At 42.6% G+C, this 22,216-nt stretch overlaps 1 protein-coding gene across 4 annotated transcripts in view; it reads right to left on the reverse strand.

Moving 5' to 3' along the window:
* SACS (sacsin molecular chaperone) overlaps positions 1-22,216 on the reverse strand; it is an 89,633-nt gene that overhangs the window by 30,732 nt on the left and 36,685 nt on the right. For 3 of the 4 annotated variants that reach the window (XM_053385867.1, XM_053385869.1, XM_053385866.1), the window contains one exon: positions 6,604-7,131. In XM_053385867.1, the coding sequence (XP_053241842.1) occupies positions 6,604-6,641 (38 nt within the window). In that variant the 5' untranslated portion in view covers positions 6,642-7,131. Of the gene's footprint in view, positions 1-6,603; positions 7,132-7,346; positions 7,389-22,216 lie in introns of all 4 variants that reach the window. The other variant, XM_053385868.1, reaches the window with a different exon arrangement.

The raw sequence follows: 22,216 nt of genomic DNA on the forward strand, positions 1-22,216 counted from the left end.
AAAGCCACTGGAAACCAGTGGAGACAGTACTGAGCTGCATGGGCCAGTGGTTTAACACAGTGTAAGGCAGTTTCTAGCCTTCCCATGCTCTTGCGGTCAATAACAAATACAGCAGCCCCGCAAACAATACATACAGTGGTACCTCGGGTTAAGTACTTAATTCGTTCCAGAGGTCCGTTCTTAACCTGAAACTGTTCTAAACCTGAAGCACCACTTTAGCTAATGGGGCCTCCTGCTGCCGCCTCGCCGCCGGAGCACAATTTCTGTTCTCATCCTGAAGCAAAGTTCTTAACCCAAGGTACTATTTCCGGGTTAGCACAGTCTGTAACCTGAAGCGTATGTAACCCGAGGTACCACTGTATGTCTTGTTTGTGTATTTGTTATTGACCTCATGTAAGCCACTCTGGGAGCGTTTTCAGCTGAAGAGCATGGTAAAAATACTTTAAATAAATAATCACTCAGAGCATTTGCTGTCAATGCAAGCAATCTTGGCAGTCCCTAGATGCACGCTCAACTCACATAGCATGTCAACCCTACCCGGCATATGTAGGTCAGCAATATAAACTTCTACTCCTCAGAACACTGTTTGAAAAATAGAATTGCCCTGGAGAAGACAGGATTTGGTTATCCACAATTTGGATCAGAAATCTGGGGGGGGGGTCATGGAGACCCTTTGGCCTCCAGATCATAGAATCATAGAATTGTAGAGTTGGAAAGGATCCCAAGGGTCATCTAGTCCAACCCCCTGCAATACAGGAATCCCAGCTAAAGCATTAGAATCACACCTCGGGTTACGAACGCTGCGGGTTGCGCATTTTCGGGTTGTGGACCACGCCGAACCCAGAAGTACCAGAACGGGTTACTTCCAGGTTTTGGCACTCACGCATGCGCAGAACCACAAAATGGCGTCATGCGCAGAAGTGCCGAATCGCGTCACGCGCGTGCACAGATGCAGCGCTTCAGACTTCGAACACTGCGGGTTGCGAACGTGCCTCCCGCACAGATCACATTCGCAACCAGAGGTATGATTGTATATATGTCAGACTACACTCTCATCATTGCTGACCATTGGCCATGCTGGCTGGGGCTGACAGCATTTGGAGTCCCATAACATACAGAGAGGACCACAGGTTCCTCATCTCTGCCCTAGATTCCAGGGAAGGCATATAATGCCCTTCATTTCTACTACATTCACAGGACACTATAAATTTATTTATTTATTTATTTATTTATTTATTTATTTATTTATTTATTTAGACTTGTAGTTGAAGCTTGTTTACCAGTGTAACTCTTACAAAGCAATTGTCATACCACAATAAAATGTCAAGTTGCAGAAAATAGCCTACACTTAAGCACACACAGCAACGAGCTACTAGAATACAAACAAAATTATGAAAAACATCAAAACAACTACTGCACTACCTCCCAAAACAATTTTAGAGGTTAACAGATTGGCTTGCATTTTGTTCTGGGTAAATATAATATATCTCAACAACAGCTTACATTAGAATGCTTAATTTATAAAACACCCCCATGGTTTTGTCTCTGAGATCAAGTGGCATGAAGGTCTTCCGAATGTGAAGTATTAATAGAAGACTTTTCCTTTGCATAGGAGGTTATCCACCTAAGCTGCTCTGACTGGCAACAACTCTCCAGGCTCTCAGACACATGTTTCTCACATTACCTGCTAAGTCATTTAACTGGAGGTGCTGCCCGGGCATTGAACTTTGAAACTGCCTGCATGCAATACTGTATATGTGCTCTGCCACTGAGCTACAAGACCTACAGTTTGGGGGTCTTCCAACAGCTTTTGAAATCAGCTTTTTTGAAAGAGCCAATGTCATCAGCTTTGGGGTTACTCTTGTATGTGAAGCCACTGGATATTTTTATTTGACTTTATGCTTACTTAAAATTTGATGTATCTTAATAAACTCTTAATTGTTGATCATTCTTTTGTTGTGATGTTACAGTGATAGTATACTTTTTATTACATTGCATTCTTATACTGTACCAGACTATTTTTTTGTTTTTTAATGTGAACTGCTTTTAGCACAGATGTATTTGTGGAAAATGTGATATATAAATAAATTGACACTGAAATCAAACCCGAGTGCAGAAATGACAGCTGAAGTCTCATTCAGAACTGAAACGCTTTTACATGTTTGACGTGGGATTAGTATAAGAATTTATGGTTTCCCTAGTCAGGTATTAATTTGTGTGTTTTTTTAAAAAAATGTTGTCTTGGGGCTTGAGCCAATATCTTGTTTACTGTCTCACAGTGGCTATTAATTTATTATTGCAGCTAGCATTTTCGCAGCTGCCAAAACTTACTACCCCTGTGCAGATTCTTCACGGACGGGTGTCATGGACATGCCTGTGATCTAATAGAACTATCAATAGATCTGTTGAATCACAAAAATGCAATGCATCAATTCCAGGACTGAACCTCTGAAGATCTAGAAAACAGCATGTGGGCCTGAAGCAGGAGGAGGGCCTTCCATTGGCTGGGAGAAAAGATCTTTCCACAGATCCCAATTCCTCCCCCTTGCTCCAACATCTGTGTTCCATGAATTCCAACCTCTGTGACCAGCTTCTATTTCAGTCTGTGACCAAGGACCAAACCATGCTATGGGGGAGATCCTCAATTAGACTATTTGTTGTTGTTTTTAAATGACAGGCAACCATGTCAGTTTGATCAGAGAAGCTGTGCTGGGGGAGATGTTTGACCCTTTTCCCCAGGCCATATTTTCTGAATGAACACCCCCTCCTGCCTGCTACTCTTTGCTCCAGGAGGAGGAAAAGTAGGTTAAGCACAACAATTCTTTTCAAAGTGGCAGACTACTACACCTCTGTTTTATTAACAAAGAAAATGCTGGGAGATATGCCCACAGAAGTCCGGTGCAATATGCAGTTTGGTCCCAAGAAGAACAAAACATCCAAGGTATACATATCCTTTCTCTGACCTTGTGACAGTAACAAAACATTCACATTGTTTTATGTATTACAATTTCTACTATTCATTCTGAATTCCAGATACAGTGGTACCTCGGGTTATATACACTTCAGGTTACATATGCTTCAGGTTACAGACTCCGCTAACTCAGAAATATTACCTCAGGTTAAGAACTTTGCTTCAAGATGAGAACAGAAATCGTGCTCCGGCAGCGTGGCAGCAGCGGGAGACCCCATTAGCTAAAGTGGTGCTTCAGGTTAAGAACAGTTTGAGGTTAAGAACAGACCTCCAGAACAAATTAAGTTCTTAACCCGAGGTAGCACTGTATACCCTGTTTTCTGGTTGTCAGTTTAGAAGGTGGGTGAGCAGCACATGGATCTAAAGCTTTTATCATTGAAAGCCTTCCAAATACAGTCATAAAACTAGTTAAGTAGTCCCCCACTAAATATTTAAATAAGATAAAACAAGCACTTTAATGTTATATCAATCTTTTATAAAACTAAGGAGCTAGCTAATGCTTTCCAAAGGTTGTGCTCACCCAAGGTCAGCTATTTCCCCCCGCTGCCCCCCACCCACATATTGATTTATCCTTTTTCGTTACATGCATTAAATTCAGGGGGGAAGTTTACTGCGATCAGCAATGTGAAAGGGATGGAGCTATTTATGATGCAAAAATAACAGCAGCAGGAATGATATCATTTCTGATGCATGTTATGTGAAAACGAAATGTGTCATCCCATCAGTGGTATGAAAACAATTGAATATTTGGAGTGAAATAGAAACCATGGATTAACATTCAGCTGTCTCCTCAAATTTGAGAATCCTTAAAGACCCTGAATTGGGGGGGATATTTATAATGTATTAAGCTCTTGTGCAAGGCAATTAAATCCTTGCTGGCAGTGGCGGGGGTGGGTGGGTTGTGCAGTAGAATTGAGCCAATCACAGCAAAACAGACTAGAGACAGGGGCTTGAAATCAATGGTGTTTTAAATTGGATTAATGTCATGATTAGTGGTTGCCTGGAAATGTTTGCAGGTTCTTTTATTGCCCTCTTTCTGATAGCCAACCTCAAGTTGAAATATTTGCATAGGCAACACATGGGCCTTTTTGATTAAGTTAAAAAAAAAAATGCTGTGCAGCAACACTGGCCAAGGAGCTGTGCTCACACTACACCAGCAATGCTGGTGTAAACATAATAAGCATTAGGAGAAATAATAGCACAACCCTAGAGTGAAGTCAAGGAAGGCCATCTCTGTTTGTCAGGCTGCAACAAGTAAAAAGGTAAAGGGACCCCTGACCATTAGGTCCAGTCAGGGCCGACTGGGGTTGCGGCGCTCATCTCGCTTTATTGGCCGAGGGAGCCGGCGTACAGCTTCCAGGTCATGTGGCCAGCATGACTAAGCCACTTCTGGCGAACCAGAGCAGCGCACGGAAACGCCGTTTACCTTCCTGCCGGAGCGGTACCTATTTATCTACTTACACTGTGTGCTTTCGAACTGCTAGGTTGGCAGGAGCAGGGACCGAGCAACGGAAGCTCACCCCGTCGCGGGGATTCGAACCACCGACCTTCTGATCGGCAAGTCCTAGGCTCTGTGGTTTAACCCACAGCGCCACCCGAGTCCCTTTTTGCTGCAACAAGTAGGCAGGGCCTAATTTGAGCACCACAATTGGGACTGAAATGAATCTTGTAGAAATCGAAGCAGTTCTTCCAAAATGGTCATTTGACTTGAAAACATTTGACATATTCTTTGGCATATCCTTTGGGCAGGATATAATAATAATAATAATAGTAATAGTAATAGTAATAGTAATAATAATAATAATAATAATAGTCCCAGAGCAGGTTATATAAATATAAAAATACCATATTAAAACCTGTTTAAACAATTTACTGTCAAAAGAGTAAGATCAGAACTGCCTCATGAATATACCTGTTGAAACCAATGAGAAATTATTAATGGATTCAACCCTGCATGCTTAGAACTAATAGCCCAGCTGTGAGTACTTAGAACAGTTATACCAACTATGCATCAATATGTCAAAAATGTGAAATTTACACTAGTTTTTTAGGCTAACGTGCAATGTTTAGGACCATGATGTAGATTCTTTGTCTCTTTAGGGAGGCATACATTCTGATCAATACTCAAGCAAGATATGGAAGCTAAAACCCACTGGATAGCTCAGTTGGCTTGAGCATGGTGCTGATAACACCAAGGTTGCAGGTTCGACCCCCGTATGGGACAGCTGCATATTCCTGCATTGCAGGGGGTTGAACTAGATGATCCTCAGTGTCCCTTCCAACACTACAGTTCTATGATTTCACTGAGGATTGATTACTTGCAAGTTACATAAGAACCTTAAAGAATTGTGGGAAATGTAGTCTGGAGAAGGTGTTGTTGAAGCTTATAAGTTCTCACAAAACTACAGTTCCTAGGATTTGGGGAGATGACCAGGAAGGGCCATAGCCCAGTGGTAGAGCATCTGCTTTGCATACAGAAGGCCCAGATTCTGTCCCAGGTGTCTCCAAGGAGGGCTTGAAGTATCTCCTATCTGAAACCCAGAGGAGCCACTTCCAGTCTTGGCCTGACTCAGGTAGCTTCCTATGTTCCTATGTCTCTTAACCCAATCTAGGGGAGCTTCCAGACCTGTTGTTTACTGAGCATTCATCCTGATATGTCAACACAGAGGTTGGATGAAATTGACAGCTAATGGTACACTTTCCATTGTCATTTTTGTCACTTTTCTTATTGGAATTTTTGCAGCTAGAAAAGTGATGGTATAATCACACTGGAAAGTGTGGGATAACAATCAAATACCCAAGAAGCAGCCTGTTTGGAAGCACTTATTTAGGGCTGCACAATATATCAATATATTGTCCGAAACCAGTTTGAAGTCCGTATCATGATCTTGGTTCATAATTTTTGACCTGGCAATATATCGTGAATCATGATGTGTGTACGTGTGCTATGCAAAAATCACAATGTGCGAAAAACCGTGAAGCCAGCCAATGCTTCTCTCGATTATCTCTGCTGGCTCATCTCTTCCCTGCCTCATGCAGCGGGAAGCGAATCACAAGAGCAGGCACCACCAAAAATCACGGAGCAGGAAAAACCGTGATATCAGCCAATGCCTCTACATAGCTCAATTCCTTATTTAAGACATCGTGATATATCAGTATATTGCGATGTTTAGATGATGATATATCACAGTTGAAAATCAGATATTGCCCAGTCCTACTCATATTGCAGCTGTACCTTGAGAGCAGAGGGTTCATACATTACTCACTCATATATACTCCCAAACCACTGACTTGCCCTGGTTTACAATCCTGGGTTGCAGGGCAAGCGCAAAACCATAGTTTGGTGTTTTGAGTGTAATGGGAAAATGTAATTTCTCACAAACAAGGAAGTAACTAACTAAGCAAAGTGCAAAAGGTCGGGAAGAGGGATAAAAGGGGAAAGTGCCAGTGCAGAAGCACAGGCCCAGGGTTTGTTTCCATGGTACCAAACCATAGTTTGACGTTACATGCAAACCAATCCTCTGTGTGTGTGTTCACATCTGCCCCATTTTCTTCCCATGGAAAACAAGGAGGAAGATCTGATAATGCTCACAAGTCTACTTTTATCGGGAAGTTTTACGTTAGTTATTTACCTGAGGCTGTCATTGTTCTTCATGCTTTCTGTGGCCATGATATCTTCCCACTAGGAATACAAAGCAGACATAGATGCAGCTGTCTCCTTTTTTCCTTCTGTGACTGTACATCAATCTCTCATCTCAAAAAAAAGAGAGCTCTGACTGATCATGTGGAACTTTTCACTAATTTCTTAAGCCTTTCGACCCAAAATTGCGCTCTAGTTTCCCCTTGTCGCTCCTTCTTCAGCTTCCTTCAAATCTTTCTCTGTGAGTAACTCTTCAGAGGGCTTGGCTTTCTTGCATTCATCTACAGATTAAGCAGAGTGGTGCTGTGCCAGGAGCATTATATGGATTTGTTCCACAGCTTGAAGGAACGTCACATCATTCTCTCTCTTACAGTAGGTGAACTTTATCTCTTGCTGAAAGTAAGTGAGAATGTGGAAGCTACTTTCTTATTTTCTGGGATCCAAACGTTTGTACTCGAGTATGCCCTGTTTCCTCCTCTGGATTCGCTAATGGCCATGTCTTAACATTAGATCTGTGCTCCTGATGGATAAAAAAGAAAATGAGTATGTCAGAAGATTGGCATGAAATGCAGATTGAAACTACCTCTGAAGGGTATGGAAATGTCATTTCCTCTGAAGACATCACTGCAGTTTCTGGCTATTATGAGTCATGCTTCTAATTATAAATTCCTCCGCACAGTATTGTGCTTGTAAGCACAGGGAGAGCAAGAAAAAAAGTTAAGGACTTTTCTTTACCTTTTACGGTGCAATCGCAGGAAAAATGCAAGTATCCACTTTCTGTAGAAGACATTATGTATTAGTTAAAAGCTAGAGATCTACTTTCTTCCTGTCCCAGGTGATATACTATTTAACCCTTGCTAACATTCTGTTGCATGGGGGGAAGATCATTTGAGCATATCAGAGAAGGAACATTTTTTACTTACAGGGAGAAAAACTGCCTGCGGGTATATGGTCTGATCTGATCACAGAAGAATGTAAAAAATGGGGTCTTCCGATTGGTGCTTTGTAACTTATTCACTTAGGAGTGAGCAACAGGAAGGCCAAGTTGCTCACTCTATCTATTCAGGGTGGTAAAAACAAAAAGGGATTGTGAAGCGCTCAAATGGGAGCTTTAAAGGGGGCTAAGTGAGCTTCTTATAGGTATTTAGTTATAGGGGCAGGAATGCCTTTAGTCTCATCCAAGAGGGCCATTCATACGTTGTTCGGTCCAATTGATTTAAGTGGAAATTACATTAACGTCAGCATGTTTAGGAATATAGCTTTACTTGGGAAAGTGCAATATGTTCAAAACCTTTCCACTGAAATATAAAGATTTCACATTACAAGCATTAGCCAAACATTAATTCAGGACATTTTTCTTAAGCTAATTTTTGGACAACCATACCTGATAAAACAAATTTGTGTGTAATTCTCCTCAATATGCCACATGCACACACACATTTTATTGTTCACCCTATGTTTATTTTTGTTTTCGTGCACACACAGAAACTTTTGCACAGAATAAGCCAGTGCCAGAGAAATGCAGGGTTGACTCAAATTCAGCAGTAGCAATCTTATTAGAGTCAGCAAGAATTAGATAAGAGGATTAGATAACAAGTGTCAGAAATGACATGAAGCAAGAGTGATATTTACTAAGCAGTGTAATCAAACTATATACTATTCAGCCCACTGTTGAGTGATCTCTCTTCCACAATCAAAGCATCTCAGTACCATTATTCAGTGCCATCAGTTGCAAGTAGTTCAATACACTCAATGCAGCCAGTTCACCCAGAGTTGGTATAGATATAAGGCTAGACCACCAGGCTTGGAAACTTCCTTCCCTCTTACCCTTATTTATTTTATTGTGTACAGTATTGCACTGCTTCTTTACCGTACCCTTTTGAAGCAAACCACAATTCCCCTAGTTTCTGATCCTGGTTTTTAGTGCTAAACATTGTTTGCTGGTTCAGATGAAAGAGCAAATTATGATTGGCTTTAAACTGAGGAGGATTGTTCCATCTGAAGGGGCTGGGAGGAGAAGAGGGAGCATGTAAGCCCAATAATCTAATCAGGTCCATGGTGGCTGGGGCAACCCAGTCAAATGGGCAGCATATAACTAATAAATGATCATGATCATGATCATGATGTAAGCCAAGGTTGAGGCTGGGAGACATGTAGCTCCCTCAGGGATTGCAAAAATAAAAAGTATGCTCCCAGTGGTCTTATCTGAAAGGGAGTTTATCACATGAGATTGAAATGGGCAGTAAGAAAGGAGACCACGTGTGCTACCTCAGTGCCTTGGAGGAATGGTGGAATTAAAAACATATATGCTGGATTAAAAGAGGGGACGGTATAGCAAATTGATTGGGCTGACAATGTTCTAACATGCGCTTTCCCCAGCCTGAGCAGACCAGGCCCATTTAAGGGACTTGTTGCCTGGAGACAATTTTGCCCAAAGGATTGATATATACACACTACCTTCAAAAGACTCTTGGGATAAAGAAAAACCCCACTGGATTGGTCTGAAAAGGGGAAATGGTACTGCAGAAACATCAGTGCTCTTTATTTAAAGAGAATTGCCTTGACTGCTATTATTCTAAGCAGAAATCACTCATTTTCAGAAACTTTGGATGAAACTACATTGCTCATTAAAACATGTGCCAGCACCCCTGGGTCAGACCAAAGAAACTTCAGACACACCGAGCTGCCAACCGTAATGAGTATTCTATTCATTCATGGGCCGGGGAATCGCATCTCACTGTCTCTCCCTCATAATGATCTGGTTGCCAGCCAACCAGCCTTTAGCCCCACTGAAACCCTATTCTTGCATCCAAGACAGCTGACCCAATAATGAGAAGCCAAAAAAAGAAAAGAAGGGAGGAAAGAGGTTATAATGAAATGAAATATAGAATATGAAACATAATTGCTTACAGCAATTTTTTTCTAGATGAATCTGTTTAAAACAAATAAAAATGATCAAGGAAGAATTGTTCAGATGACGGGAGGAACCAATGAAACATGAGAGGTTTTGCCAAGGAATCAAATTGCCTTCCCATCCATAGAAGACAAAAATATGGAATCTGTTCTTCATGTTTTAGTTCGGTATTAGGTCTGTATTAGGCTTAAATCCAAGAAAGCTTCTGAGCATCCTCCGAACTGAGTTCCACTTATAAGGCAGCAGAAAGGGGAGGTAACTTTCACTGAATTCCCCATTCAGTCCCTTTTACCCTCTGATAATCTGCCGTGAATTACTGTGAGGACATTCTGGATCAGCATGACAAATGGGGCTAGGGACTTAGGGGGCAGGAAGAATTGGCAAAAATCGCCTTTCCTCCTGATGGCAGGATCCTGTTCGTAAGCACTCATGCTGTTGGTGAGTTCCTCCCTTCTACAAAAGCACAATGAGCTTGATAGCATATATCCAAATATACATTTGCATTTATGCACACCTCCACTGTTTTGCTTCAGCATGGTAGAATAAAAGGAAACTCTGAGAAGGTATTGCAGCTAAGTCCTCAAAACATGAAGCAGCTGGCTTTCATTTCTGCAAAAACAAAGTAGCAGGCGGAGTTGGTGGTTCATGAGTGTAATGGCACATTTTCACTATTAAAACTATTTTTTAAAAGGCTTTGCTGGTAATGGTGTCATCAGGGCAGGGCTTTGGAGCAGAAGTCCAGAGCCTCACTCAGCAGAATGAACAGAGCATAGCAGTGCTGACCTGCCACATTTCAAAGTATGTAAAGGAAAAGTAATGCAGATTATCATCTGAAGAGGGAATCACCTAAAAGGCTATTAAGTCTAGAGTGTAAAATTACCTAACTATACCATTATACCGTGAAGGAGAAATGAGACAATAGCCAGGATGGTGGACCACATGAGTCATCCGTCTAGACCAGTTGTAGAAAGATGCATTCATCATTAGTGAGGCTCACTTTTTCTTAACTGTGAGAAGCTAGAAACGGGAAGATTCATTACATTTATATTGTAATTTTCTGTAGTGGGTCACATGGGAAATTGCATGTGTGCACCTACACTATTTCCACTTTGGGGGGCTTGCTCAGTTGCCAGATGAAATATATTGCAAGATGTGGTCCTAAAATATTCAAACTGCCATGAAGAAACAGAGTCACACCACAGTTCAAGATGCTCGGTTGCAAGTTGCAAATATTTTGTAAGCATTGCCATAGGCTTGTAATCAAAAAAACTAAGTAAAACTAAGTAGAACTCAGGAAAGCATTCATTATTAATAAACCACATTATTAATAAACCACAGGTCTTTTCAGCCAAACGAGGCCCAGAAAATTCCCAGCTGTATACCATTTGCTGACATAAGAAGAATGTTATGCAAGCCCACTCCCCCCAAAAACACGACCACATGTAGCTTACATGGTGTACATATTTAGCCAGGAAATTTAGCTGAGTGACTCTCGCCTTTTGATGTATGAATTCCACATGGCATCTGAAACTTATACTATGCTGAAAATGTGTCTCTAGCAATATTGGAGATTAGGGCCACAACTTTGCTGCATGCCACAGATGCATTTTTAAAAGAGACACGACCACCCCTCAAAGATTAGAATGTTCAATTGCTTGTCTTGTGCGATTAAACACCATTCCAAGAATGGCAGGTCGCATGTGCTGAAAGCCGATATTAATGACAGCAACTGAATCTTTGTGGGATTTTTAAAGAAAAGTGTTAAAAGGAACTCTGGGTGTACAATTGGTCCATATTTTTGAAGGTTTTCTTTTCCCCAGAAAAATATTTTTAGTTCTGCATTGTGTGCTGTTGATATTTGAGCAGAGCTGAAATTTCTCAGAAGACATTTTAATAATAAATTGTCTTTGATTTTTCTCTCCGTTACCCTAAAAAGGCCACTTCACAGAATTTTCTTTAAATATACAACATTTTTTCATGGGCAGTGACTGATATTTCATACACAGAATACTGCAAAACTATGCTAGGTTCCATCCACTACGATCCTGAAGTTAATAATTTGTAATAAGGGATCACAACCACTGAACCGGTCTATAGATAGCTTTGTATAACAGTTTCATTAGACCTTTTAAATATGGAAATAATAATAAAAGCAAACATCTGGACACACTTTACCCTTTGGGCCAAGGGTACATGTGTACATGTAACTGTTATGGGTGTTGAATTAAAACAGTAGGCAGACACAGGGCAAATGTAGAGCTGGGGGGACAGTCTAGACAGTGTTTTAATTAGAAAAGGTAAAAAAGATAAAGGACCCCTGGACGATTAAGTCAAATTCAACTATGGGGTGCAGAACTGGGGCATTTGTCCCCAGTCAGCTTTTCCGGGTCATGTGGCCAGCATGACTAAACCACTTCTGGCACATGAAACAGTGTGACAAGTGCCAGAGCACACGGAAATGCCGTTTACCTTCCTGCCACAGTGATACCTATTTATCTATTCGCGCTGGTATTCTTTCGAACTTCTAGGCTGGCAGGAGCTGGGACAAAGCAATGGGAGCTCACCCCATCATACAGATTCAAACTGCCAAACTTAGAATCAGAAAGCCCAAGAGGTTCAGTGGTTTAGGCCACAATGCCACCCACGTACCATTAGTTTGTGCTAGAAATCAATGTCTTGTACATTTATCTTTTTTCATGGGTTGGGAAGGAAGGGGGAAATATACAGCACAGCAGTATTTCAGATATACAGAGTATTTTCTTGCATTTTATGGTTTGGACACAGCAGAAATGCAGAATTCAACTAGATTATACTTTCTAGCACTAAATACTGTTCGTAATTACATCACCACCATCTACAATTTCTCTGTGCATTTACTTGTAGATTTAGATGATCAATCAACACAGCTAATAACTTGGTGCAGCTAACATCCCTCATCTCCTTATTCTGTTTCAGCTTCGGCCAAGGGTGAGATACCCAGTGTTTTTGACACCATCCAGAATTTATGCATTCATAAACATAGGTTACAACAGGGGTCCCTAACATTTTCAGGCTTGAGGGTATTTTTTTTAGAAATCTAAGATACTGTTGTGGGCACTACAACATACCCACTTTCCAGAGGAAAAACTGCTCAGATCTCCCCCCACCCCAAAAAACAGGGAGACCCTACACACCCCAAAACATATAAAACAAGACAACTTCCTCAAACCCCCCCAAAGATAAATAAAAAATAAACCAACCATCCATTTGCCTTTTTTAAAAAATAACCAGTTTGGGGGTCCTAGTCCAAGTAGCATAGTATACAAAATCAAATTGGTTCAGCACCAACAGCAATACCAGCATTGTATTTTAAAATGTTGCCTCAAGATACTGTGATCTTGGATGTTATGGTGTGTACACACTGATGCAAGCAAGAAACGGGCAATTTAAATTCAAAATGAGAGCTTCTACCACTCTGGAATAGCCTCATCTCATCCTAAGACTATGCAAATAATGAACGCATGGTCCCTCTTACAGCCTAGTCATTTAAGACAAACTGGATACAATCTGGCTCTGCTTCCTGCACCAGCTCCAGATCCTAGAAATACCAGAACCAGCAACAGACAACATTATGTGGGCCTGTTGTGTCTTGTGCCCCACTGGGGGCCGCCTCCTCATTCTCACAGATGCACAAGCCAGCTGCTCCCTCCTAAGGTTACCAGTTCATAGCTCTCTTGCTCACCTTTCAGTGAACTCCAAACCATCAGTTCCAATGAGCTGCTACTACTCATCCATGGGCAACTCAAGCTTACCTTTCCAACTCAATTAGGATGTTGAAACAAGTTTGTCTGTTGTTTTTTTATTGGACGCACTAGATGTTTTGGGATGGTGAAAGCTGCAACCGACAAAATAATTAGAAAAAGGCTAACTTGTCATTATTAACTACTTGGGAAATCACCCAATAGCTTTCGGAACACATGAAGGAATATATTTGTTTTCTTGTGCGTATTTGCGGTTCATTTTGAGCCACTCTATGCATCCATACCTGAATGTGCAAGCATACATTTAACATGAAAAGATAAAGTTTGAAACATCAAACACCATTTTGCCTGCAGTTCAATGTGGAAGAATCTGGATTTTGGTGGCAGCAACTAAAATTATATACAGGCTATGGCTGGCTATAAAGAAGAGATACCCGCTTTCTCGGTTGCTTCCCCAGGACAGCCATGCAGCATTACTGAGCCATTGCTTTTCTGTAATTAGCTAGAAGTTGAATTAAAACAATGGTCCCAGGACTCAGCTACATTAGTCAAAAAAAAACAGTGTTTTAAATGTGTTATAAACATGCAACACCACATGGCGCTGTAGAGCAGAAAACTGTTCAATGTGATTTTACATGTTTGTTTGTTTTTTGTTAAAACAATTTAATTTATTACTTATTTATAGCAGTTTTCTCCTGTGTGTAGATCCACCCCCAAAAAAAACAATTAATATCATGCTATATTATTCAGTCCTACCTACAGCCAGCTTCCTTCTATAATGTTTACTCATAAAGTGTCAGGGGTCCCTTTACCTTTTTTATATTGCATTTAGCAAAGATCCTTCCCAATATTAACTAAAAAAATTCCTGTTTCCGGGTTCTGCACATTCTAGCGCTTCCTGTTAATCATGGCTGGGAGATTACTGATGAATACCATTAAATTCCGCCCCTTATCTGTAAAATGACTTCATTGTCAGTTTCAGTTCCCATTGATGGAGGTGGAGGGTAAGACTGTAATTATTGGTTTCTTTGCAGTTTTTGCTTTGCATTTTTATAGTGAAGTAGTTTTATTTCACTATGTTAAAAGAAAAATTGGGGGGGTGAGGAAATAAGCTGTTAAAGCTTTCACTACAGCCTATAATCTGGAGGAACAGAAACTGACAATGGATAGGGGGGCAGAGTTAAGAGTCTGGCCATTTTCCAGTAAGCCAACAGTAAGCAATAAAAAACACTTTTAACAGAAACTGAAAAACCAAGAAAGTTTTATTAAAAGCACCAGAGTCCCAAAATACTTTTTCTGCTCATATCATAGAGGCTGCAGCTTTCATTTCAAGAAACAAAAAATCACCACAAGCCCAGTATTTAAAAGTATGGAAGAGCACCATTAGATTTATTCTCCACAAAACATTAGTGACAGTTCCAGAGAAAAAGGGCCACAGAAGAAATCCAGACAATATAAATGCTGCATAGTAATATGAGTTTTATTAAGAAACCTGTAATAACAACAGTTTATATGCTTACTGATATTGTATTCTAGTTTTTTGTCATAAAACCCAAACCTCAGTGTATGGCCTTTAACCCATACACATTTTTTTGTAGAAAAACAGTCTTCCTCAGCTGCTATTTGGTCTGGGAGGAAAATTCTTATGGGCATCTTATATTTTCATGAGGAATCTCCCCCCTCTTCTCACACTGTGAACCTGATCAAAATCAGGAGCCCCGCGGCTGCTATGTGATTTTTAATGTATTATGATAGAACTCTGGTTTTCTGGACTTTAAAGGATTAATGCTTGCCTTCTTGGTTTAAAGCAAAAGAAGAAGAGGAGGAGGAGGAGGAGGAGGAGGAGGAGGAGGAGTAGTTTGGATTTGATATCCTGCTTTATCACTACCCGAAGGAGTCTCAAAACGGATAACATTCTCCTTTCCCATCGTCCCCCACAACAAACACTCTGTGAGGTGAGTGGGGCTGAGAGACTTCAAAGAAGTGTGACTGGCCTAAGGTCACCCAGCAGCTGCATGTGGAGTAGAAGGGAATCGAACCTGGTTCACCAGATTACGAGTCTACCCCTCTTAACCACTACCACACTGGCCGAACCGAACCGAATGCCATTCACCTCCCTTTGGGAACGTCTGTTGGGCAGCAGCATTATTAGAGCATTAAAAATAAACTCCTGGGAACAATTTGAAGACAAATCTCCAGCAGAGAAAGACCATTCAACAAATTAGGGTGCATATCTCCTTTTGTTCCTCAGCAACTGAATAAATGATTGATAATTGTTTCTGTGTCCATCAAGTTCTGTAAACTTGGTACAGTGGTGCCTCGCAAGACGAAATTAATCCGTTCCACGAGTCTCTTCGTCTTGCGGTTTTTTCGTCTTGCGAAGCACGGCTATTAGCGGCTTAGCGGCTATTAGCGGCTATTAACGGCTTAGCAGCTTTAAGAAAACAAGGAAACAAAGGAAACAAACTCGCAAGAACTCGCAAGACGTTTCGTCTTGCGAAGCAAGCCCATAGGGAAAATCGTCTAGCGAAGCGATGCAAAAACCGAAAAACCCTTTCGTCTTGCGCGTTTTTCGTTTTGCGAGGCATTCGTCTTGCGGGGCACCACTGTATCTAAAAAGGTCTGCTTTAAAAGAGTTAAGAATTTGACCCTTATTTCTATATTTGGGGCATCATTTTTCTCTCTGAAATCTCTCTCTCTCTCTTTCTTTTTGTGGGGTGTGTTTGTGTGTGTGTGCGTGTGTGTAAACACACACACACGGAGAGTGTGCAGCTAAGCCAGTAACCTAAATATGCAATCACAAAGAGGGCAGTTCTGCATCTATTAATTTGATTCTTAAACAGATTGGCAGCAATCCGGAGCCCTTGGCAGGCAGGCATTTCACATTCTCTTGACAGAGAAACACTCCAAGTGGCTTTGGGTGTCACATGCTAGATGTACCAAGTGTTTGCTTTTCTCATAGGAGAGAGTGAGGAAAACAAATTCAGAACTTTGCACACAGGGCTGAATTGAAATCACTCCTCAATATACAGGTGCAAAAACAGAGGGCCCTTTAATCATCATTTTTCAAAAATGCACCATCCAGCTCAGTATTGTTGACACTGGCTGGCAGCATCTCTCCAGGTTTTCATAAAGGGGACATTCCCAGCCCTACCAGGAGGTGCCTAATATAAACTACCTCATATACATGTTTTCAATGCAATTTTCCCTAGTGTATGCATTTTTGCAAAGCAACATACCTCAATACAGTCATACTTCAGGTTATGAACGCTGCAGGTTGCACGTTTTCAGGTTGCGGACCGGCTGAACCCAGAAGTACCAGAACGGGTTACTCCCAGTTTTCGGCGCTCGCGCATGCGCAGAAACACAAAATGACGTCACGGACATGTGTAGAAGCGCCGAATCACGTCACGCACATGCGCAGAAGTGGTGCTGTGGTTTGCGAACGCTGCAGCTTACGAATGTGCCTCCCACACGGATCAGATTCGCATCCCGAGGTATGACTGTACAATGCATTTTTACATGTAATTTTCACTAATCTATGCACATTTTATATTAGTACAGTGGTACCATGGGTTAAGTACTTCATTCCGGAGGTCCGTACTTAACCTGAAACTGTTCTTAACCTGAAACACCACTTTAGCTAATGGGGCCTCCTGCTGCTGCCACACCGCCAGAGCACAATTTCTGTTCTCATCCTGAAGCAAAGTTCTTAACCTGAAGCACTATTTCTGGGTTAGTGGAGTCTGTAACATGAAGCGTATGTAACCTGAAGCGTATGTAACCTGAGGTACCACTATATAGGTATTTTTGTACACATTCCTTGCCTGGAGAACTACATTGCAAAATTCAGAAACTGTGAATTTCAGTAGTTTCAGAAAGTGTGAAATAGCTAAGTTCACCTTAAAATTTACATATAAAATTACAAATTTACATTTAAAATTTATGTATGCAAAGTTTAAGTACTAAGAGTGATGAATGGGGATTCAGAGAGTATGAGATGAGGGGATGCTCCCCTTGTTGAATGTTTCCTGGGACATTCAGTGTCCCAGCCCAGTGAAACACACAGATAGACATTATTTCCCGACACTTCCACTCATTAAAAATAAAACGTCTTCTTTGCCATGCCTTGCACAACTCTCTGGCACTGCATAACTTGTCTGAGCTTACTTTCTGCTAAACACTGGAATGGTTCCAGATGCGTTGCCACATTAGTCTGCCACAGCAAACACAAAGAAGGCTCCCATGAAATTTTAAAGATGTAACAGATTTGCTGTGGCACAGTCCCCAATGAATGTCCTGACCTATTACAATATCACACAGGACACTTTTCACTTATAATCTGCAGTGGGAGTTAAATAGCTCAGGGCAAAACCACAGCAAAGACCTCAGCACTTGCAAAGGAGGGAATAGAGGAAGAATGAGTAGCAGGACAGGAGCCGTAGATAACTTTTACTCTGTAAAAGAAGGTCTACAAGAATCTTATATATCCGGGGTGGGGGTGGGGGGGAGAGAAGCACGGTTAAGGTTTTTGATATAGACATATATTGCAAATAGCCACTGAAAGCTCAAATTAGGAAATGGAGAAGCTGACCAGGACCATATTTTATTTAGCAGGGTGGTGGGAACAGGACTTTCCTGTGCGCTTCCCAGCCAACAGGCCTGGTATGGGGTGTTTATGCAGAAACCTAGAATGAGGAAACTGCAGTCTGTGGGTAGAAAATACTTCTCTCCAGTGCACTGTGCAGAGGATCATCTGACTCTCCAGGTCATGTAGTTCTGGTGTCCATTGAGACTGGTAGGACAGAAGGTTGGGAGACCAACAGTAGGGGGAGCCAGAGCCAATGTCAGGCAGAGCCACCAAGCTCTAGTTCTGTCCCCATCCTCCTCCGTCCTGAATTCTGCAAGGGCGACAGAGACTAAGGAAGAGGATGTTGACAGCTGTGAGAATGCAGGCAGGTGGAGGCTAGCTGAGGGCAGACTGAAGATGGTGGAGCAGTGCCCCATTTGCCCCAATGGATACAGCTCCTATCATTCCTGAGCATTGGTCACACTAGCTGGGGTTAATGGGAATTGGGGCCCAATGACGTCTGGAGGGCTAGAGGTTTCCAATTTAAAACATACCTGTCATACTTCTACAGAAGTTGCATCCTCCCCTGCCCCCCAAGGGACTTTTCAGTCATTTTTCAGAGAAGTGTAAACAACCACCACACTATTCATCCAAGCTTTTTATACTGTTTCTGGTTCTGTCTAATGTTGGAGATCTATACGTTTTATGCCCTTAAACTGTGCTGCTGCTACTTACATTATTGTTATGAGTTTGGGGTTGCCAGGCACCCATAATTCCTAGATCTAGTAAGTGTTAGAATTTTCCTCAAGGCCTGGAGTGTTAAACTGGGTGACAGACACTGAACCCCTGGATTCAGGAAGTGTTAAAATAGAAACCAGGGTAGTTTCCTGATGAGGTAATCACATGAGGTGAAGAGCCATTAAAGAAACAAAGGAAATGTGATCACCCATTAAGAAAGCTAAGGAGAGGGGGTTCTATGCCAGATGGCAAATGGGTGGGACCCCACCTTGAGCTCCTAGATAGAGGACAAAACCCTGAGTTTAGAGTTGAGAGTTGGCTGTGATGTGACCTTGGGGAAAATTGGTTGTGGGATGGAAAAGGCAGAGAAAGCACAATGTTTGGTTTCTGTTTGAATCCAAGGTTGTGGCTATGAAAGAAAGAAGACCCTCTTAGGGTGTTAATGCTGCGAACCCCTCCATCATAGGTTCAGGTTGTATATCCATGGAATCGCACACCACAGCCAGTGTGGTGTAGTGGTTTAGAGCGGTAGACTCGTAATCTTGGGAACCGGGTTCGCGTCTCCGCTCCTCCACATGCAGCTGCTGGGTGACCTTGGGCCAGTCACACCAATCTCTCAGCCTCACTCACCTCACAGAGTGTTTGTTGTGGGGGAGGAAGGGAAAGGAGAATGTTAGCCGCTTTGAGACTCCTTCCGGTAGTGATAAAGCGGGATATCAAATCCAAACTCTTCTTCTTCTTCTTCTTCACTCAGAGATTGGGGTGGCGAGCAACATAACGTTTAAAGGTATTTACATTTTTAATCTGCACAACACTCTGTAAATCAGGCATAGGCAAACTCCAGCCCTCCAGATGTTTGGAACTACAATTCCCATCATCCCTAGCTAACAGGATCAGTGGTCAGGGATGATGTGAATTGTAGTCCCAAACATCTGGAGGGTCGGAGTTCGACTATGCCTGCTGTAAATCCTAGGATCAAAAAGCAAGAGAATAAATCACAAATTAATCCTCACAGAAATGCTTTGAGGTGGGTTAGTGACAAGCCTAAGTTCAGCCGGCAAATTTTGCGGCTGGGCAAATTTGAACTAGGAACTCCCTGACCGAAGGCCAACCTTGTTGCCAGTATTCATCATAGTGCTTTCCAGATGTTGAGCCACCACTCCCATCATCCCTTACCAATGGCTATGTTGAATGGGTTGATGGGAGCAGAAGTCCAGCAACACCCAGAAGGCACCACATGAGCAACCCCTGCACTATAATGGCATACTAGATCTCTCACATCAGGGATGGGCCTTTCCTCAGAGGCTGCCTGGGATGAGGCTCAAGTTAGGCAACTGCTAGAAGCAGAATCTACACACAACAGAAAGCTTGAACAATGTGCATTGCCAGTGGGTGAACATTTCCCTGTATAGGGAAGATTTTAATGTGTGGTGTGTTGCTGTGGTTTTATATTTGTTGGAAGCTGCCCAGAGTGGCTGGGACAAGCCAGTCGAGTGGGCTACTAATTAATTACAGTCATACCTTGGGTTACGAATGCTGCGGGTTGTGCGTTTTCGGGTTGAGGATTGCGCCAAACCCAGAAGTACTGGAACGGGTTACTTCCGGGTTTCGGCGCTCGTGCATGTGCAGAAGTGCAAAATGATGTCATGCGCAGAAGTGCCGAATCACATTGCGCGCATGCGCGGATGGGGCGCTGTGGGTTGCAAACACTGTGGGTTGCGAATGTGCCTCCCGCACGGATCACGTTCGCAACCCGAGGTATGACTATAATTAATTTTGTCGGCCTCATCATCATACTAGAATCACAGGTTTCCCTTGTGATTATTGTTCGCTCAATATAATTGTAGAAGCATGCATTATAGAATAGTGCCCAATATCCTTATAATAAATAAATAAATAAATAAATAAATAAAATAGCTGAAGACTGACGTTCTGCTGAGTTCCCTAGAGCTATAACCGGAGGCTGGTGCAAGTCAGCAATAAACACCTAGTGTCAGTGAAGTTAGCTCTTTATTCAAAGGAAACAAAACAGTGCAGGCCTAATGATCACAGCAACTCTTCCTAGTAGGTTTTACCCCAATGAACCAGTTTGTGAGGACCGAAGGTCCCTGCCTTCTCACTGCTAAGGTTTCTCCTCAGGTCCTTCTCCAGCAGCCTAAGGCTCCTTTGTCTTCTCTCTTTGCTCCTCCCTTTTCATTCCTCTCCGTGTTATGGGATACCAGGGGGGAGCTGAGTGCAGCGGGGGGAGGGGAGATTCCTTGGCTTCTTCAGCAGCACGTTGCCTGGGGCAGGTGTGCGGAGGGCTCCCACAAGAGAGGCGGGGGGTGCCTTTCTGGGCGCCACAGTCCAGGGGAGGAGAGGGGCAGGGAAGTTGCTGCCCACTCTCCTCCTGCTCCCTGGTGGTGGAGCTGCTGCGGCTGGGTGCAAGGCACGCCATGGCCAAGTTGGGTAGGTGGCAGCATTGCTGCCCATTGTCCTGCTCTCCTTCCCTGGGTCAGGCCTGACCCAGGGACAGAGCTGCAGCCAGGCACAAGCGCCCAGTCAAGGCTTAGCTCCTTCTTGCTTGCAGCCAGGCTCTGATAAAGGAGCCTGATGTGGGGGCATCTGTTTGCGCCCCCTCACAAAATTGTGCCCGGGGCCACAGACACCCCCACACTATGCCTCTGCAGCAGCCTGCCTCTATTCTGGCTCTTTACCCCTCTCTGCTGCTGCCTCCGATTCTGAACTGCTCTCTACCCAGCCTCTTCCTGCTCACTAAACTCTGTTACCTCTTCAGCTTCTGACACCTCCTCCTCCCAGTCTGCTCTCTCTTCTCGCTCTTACTCATCGTCATCCCACCGCCCTGGCTCTGAGCCTTCCTCCTCTGGGGGTTCCCCAGCTGGTGTCTTCTACCACTCCTCCGCATCCAGCCAGTTTATGACATGCAGTATGTTAAGGGAAATTGTTTGGGGCTATGTGTTGTGGAACAGGATGAATGCATTGGAATAGGGCCACCTTCCGTCACCCTCTGAGATACCTGATCCCCCAGGAATCTGCATAAAGACCTATTAGACCTATTTAGGACAATGCTGGAGGGAACAGCCTCACCCTACTCTGTCCCAAATTAATAACCATTTTCAGTGGGATTTGGGTAGGGTTCCTAGTGCTTAGTAAGCCTTTAAAAATAAAAATCTTATAGAGGAAAGAAAGACAGGAAAAATAGGATACCATCCTTTGTTTCCTTCCTTACTAAGTGACTAAGGATACAGCTGGGCCAACGGGAATCCATTCGACATACCATGGGGAAGGAATGGTCAGCTGCAATTAGAATACTCATTACCGAACAATTGTCTCCATATGCAGCAGAAAGCCTATCCTTTTTTCACCTGTTACTAAGAATACATAATTTCATGCCTGTAGACAAAAGAAAATCCATAGCTGAAAGACAGCTGCCAAAACACATGGCATACTGCGAGGTTTCCATACGAGGAAAGGTTAATCTCCAAAATACAATTGCTAGCTTTTTCAAAACAATTTTAAAAATTGGAACAAAAAACTCAGGAACTCGAGTCACATCAGTCATGCTTGACATCTGTTTTGGAAAGATTTATGAAGAAAATCTGCCAAGATAGGGGGGGAAGGTAAAAACATTCACAAAGTCACT

Source organism: Podarcis raffonei, chromosome 4 (genome assembly GCF_027172205.1).
Source record: "Podarcis raffonei isolate rPodRaf1 chromosome 4, rPodRaf1.pri, whole genome shotgun sequence".
NCBI lineage: Eukaryota > Metazoa > Chordata > Lepidosauria > Squamata > Lacertidae > Podarcis > Podarcis raffonei.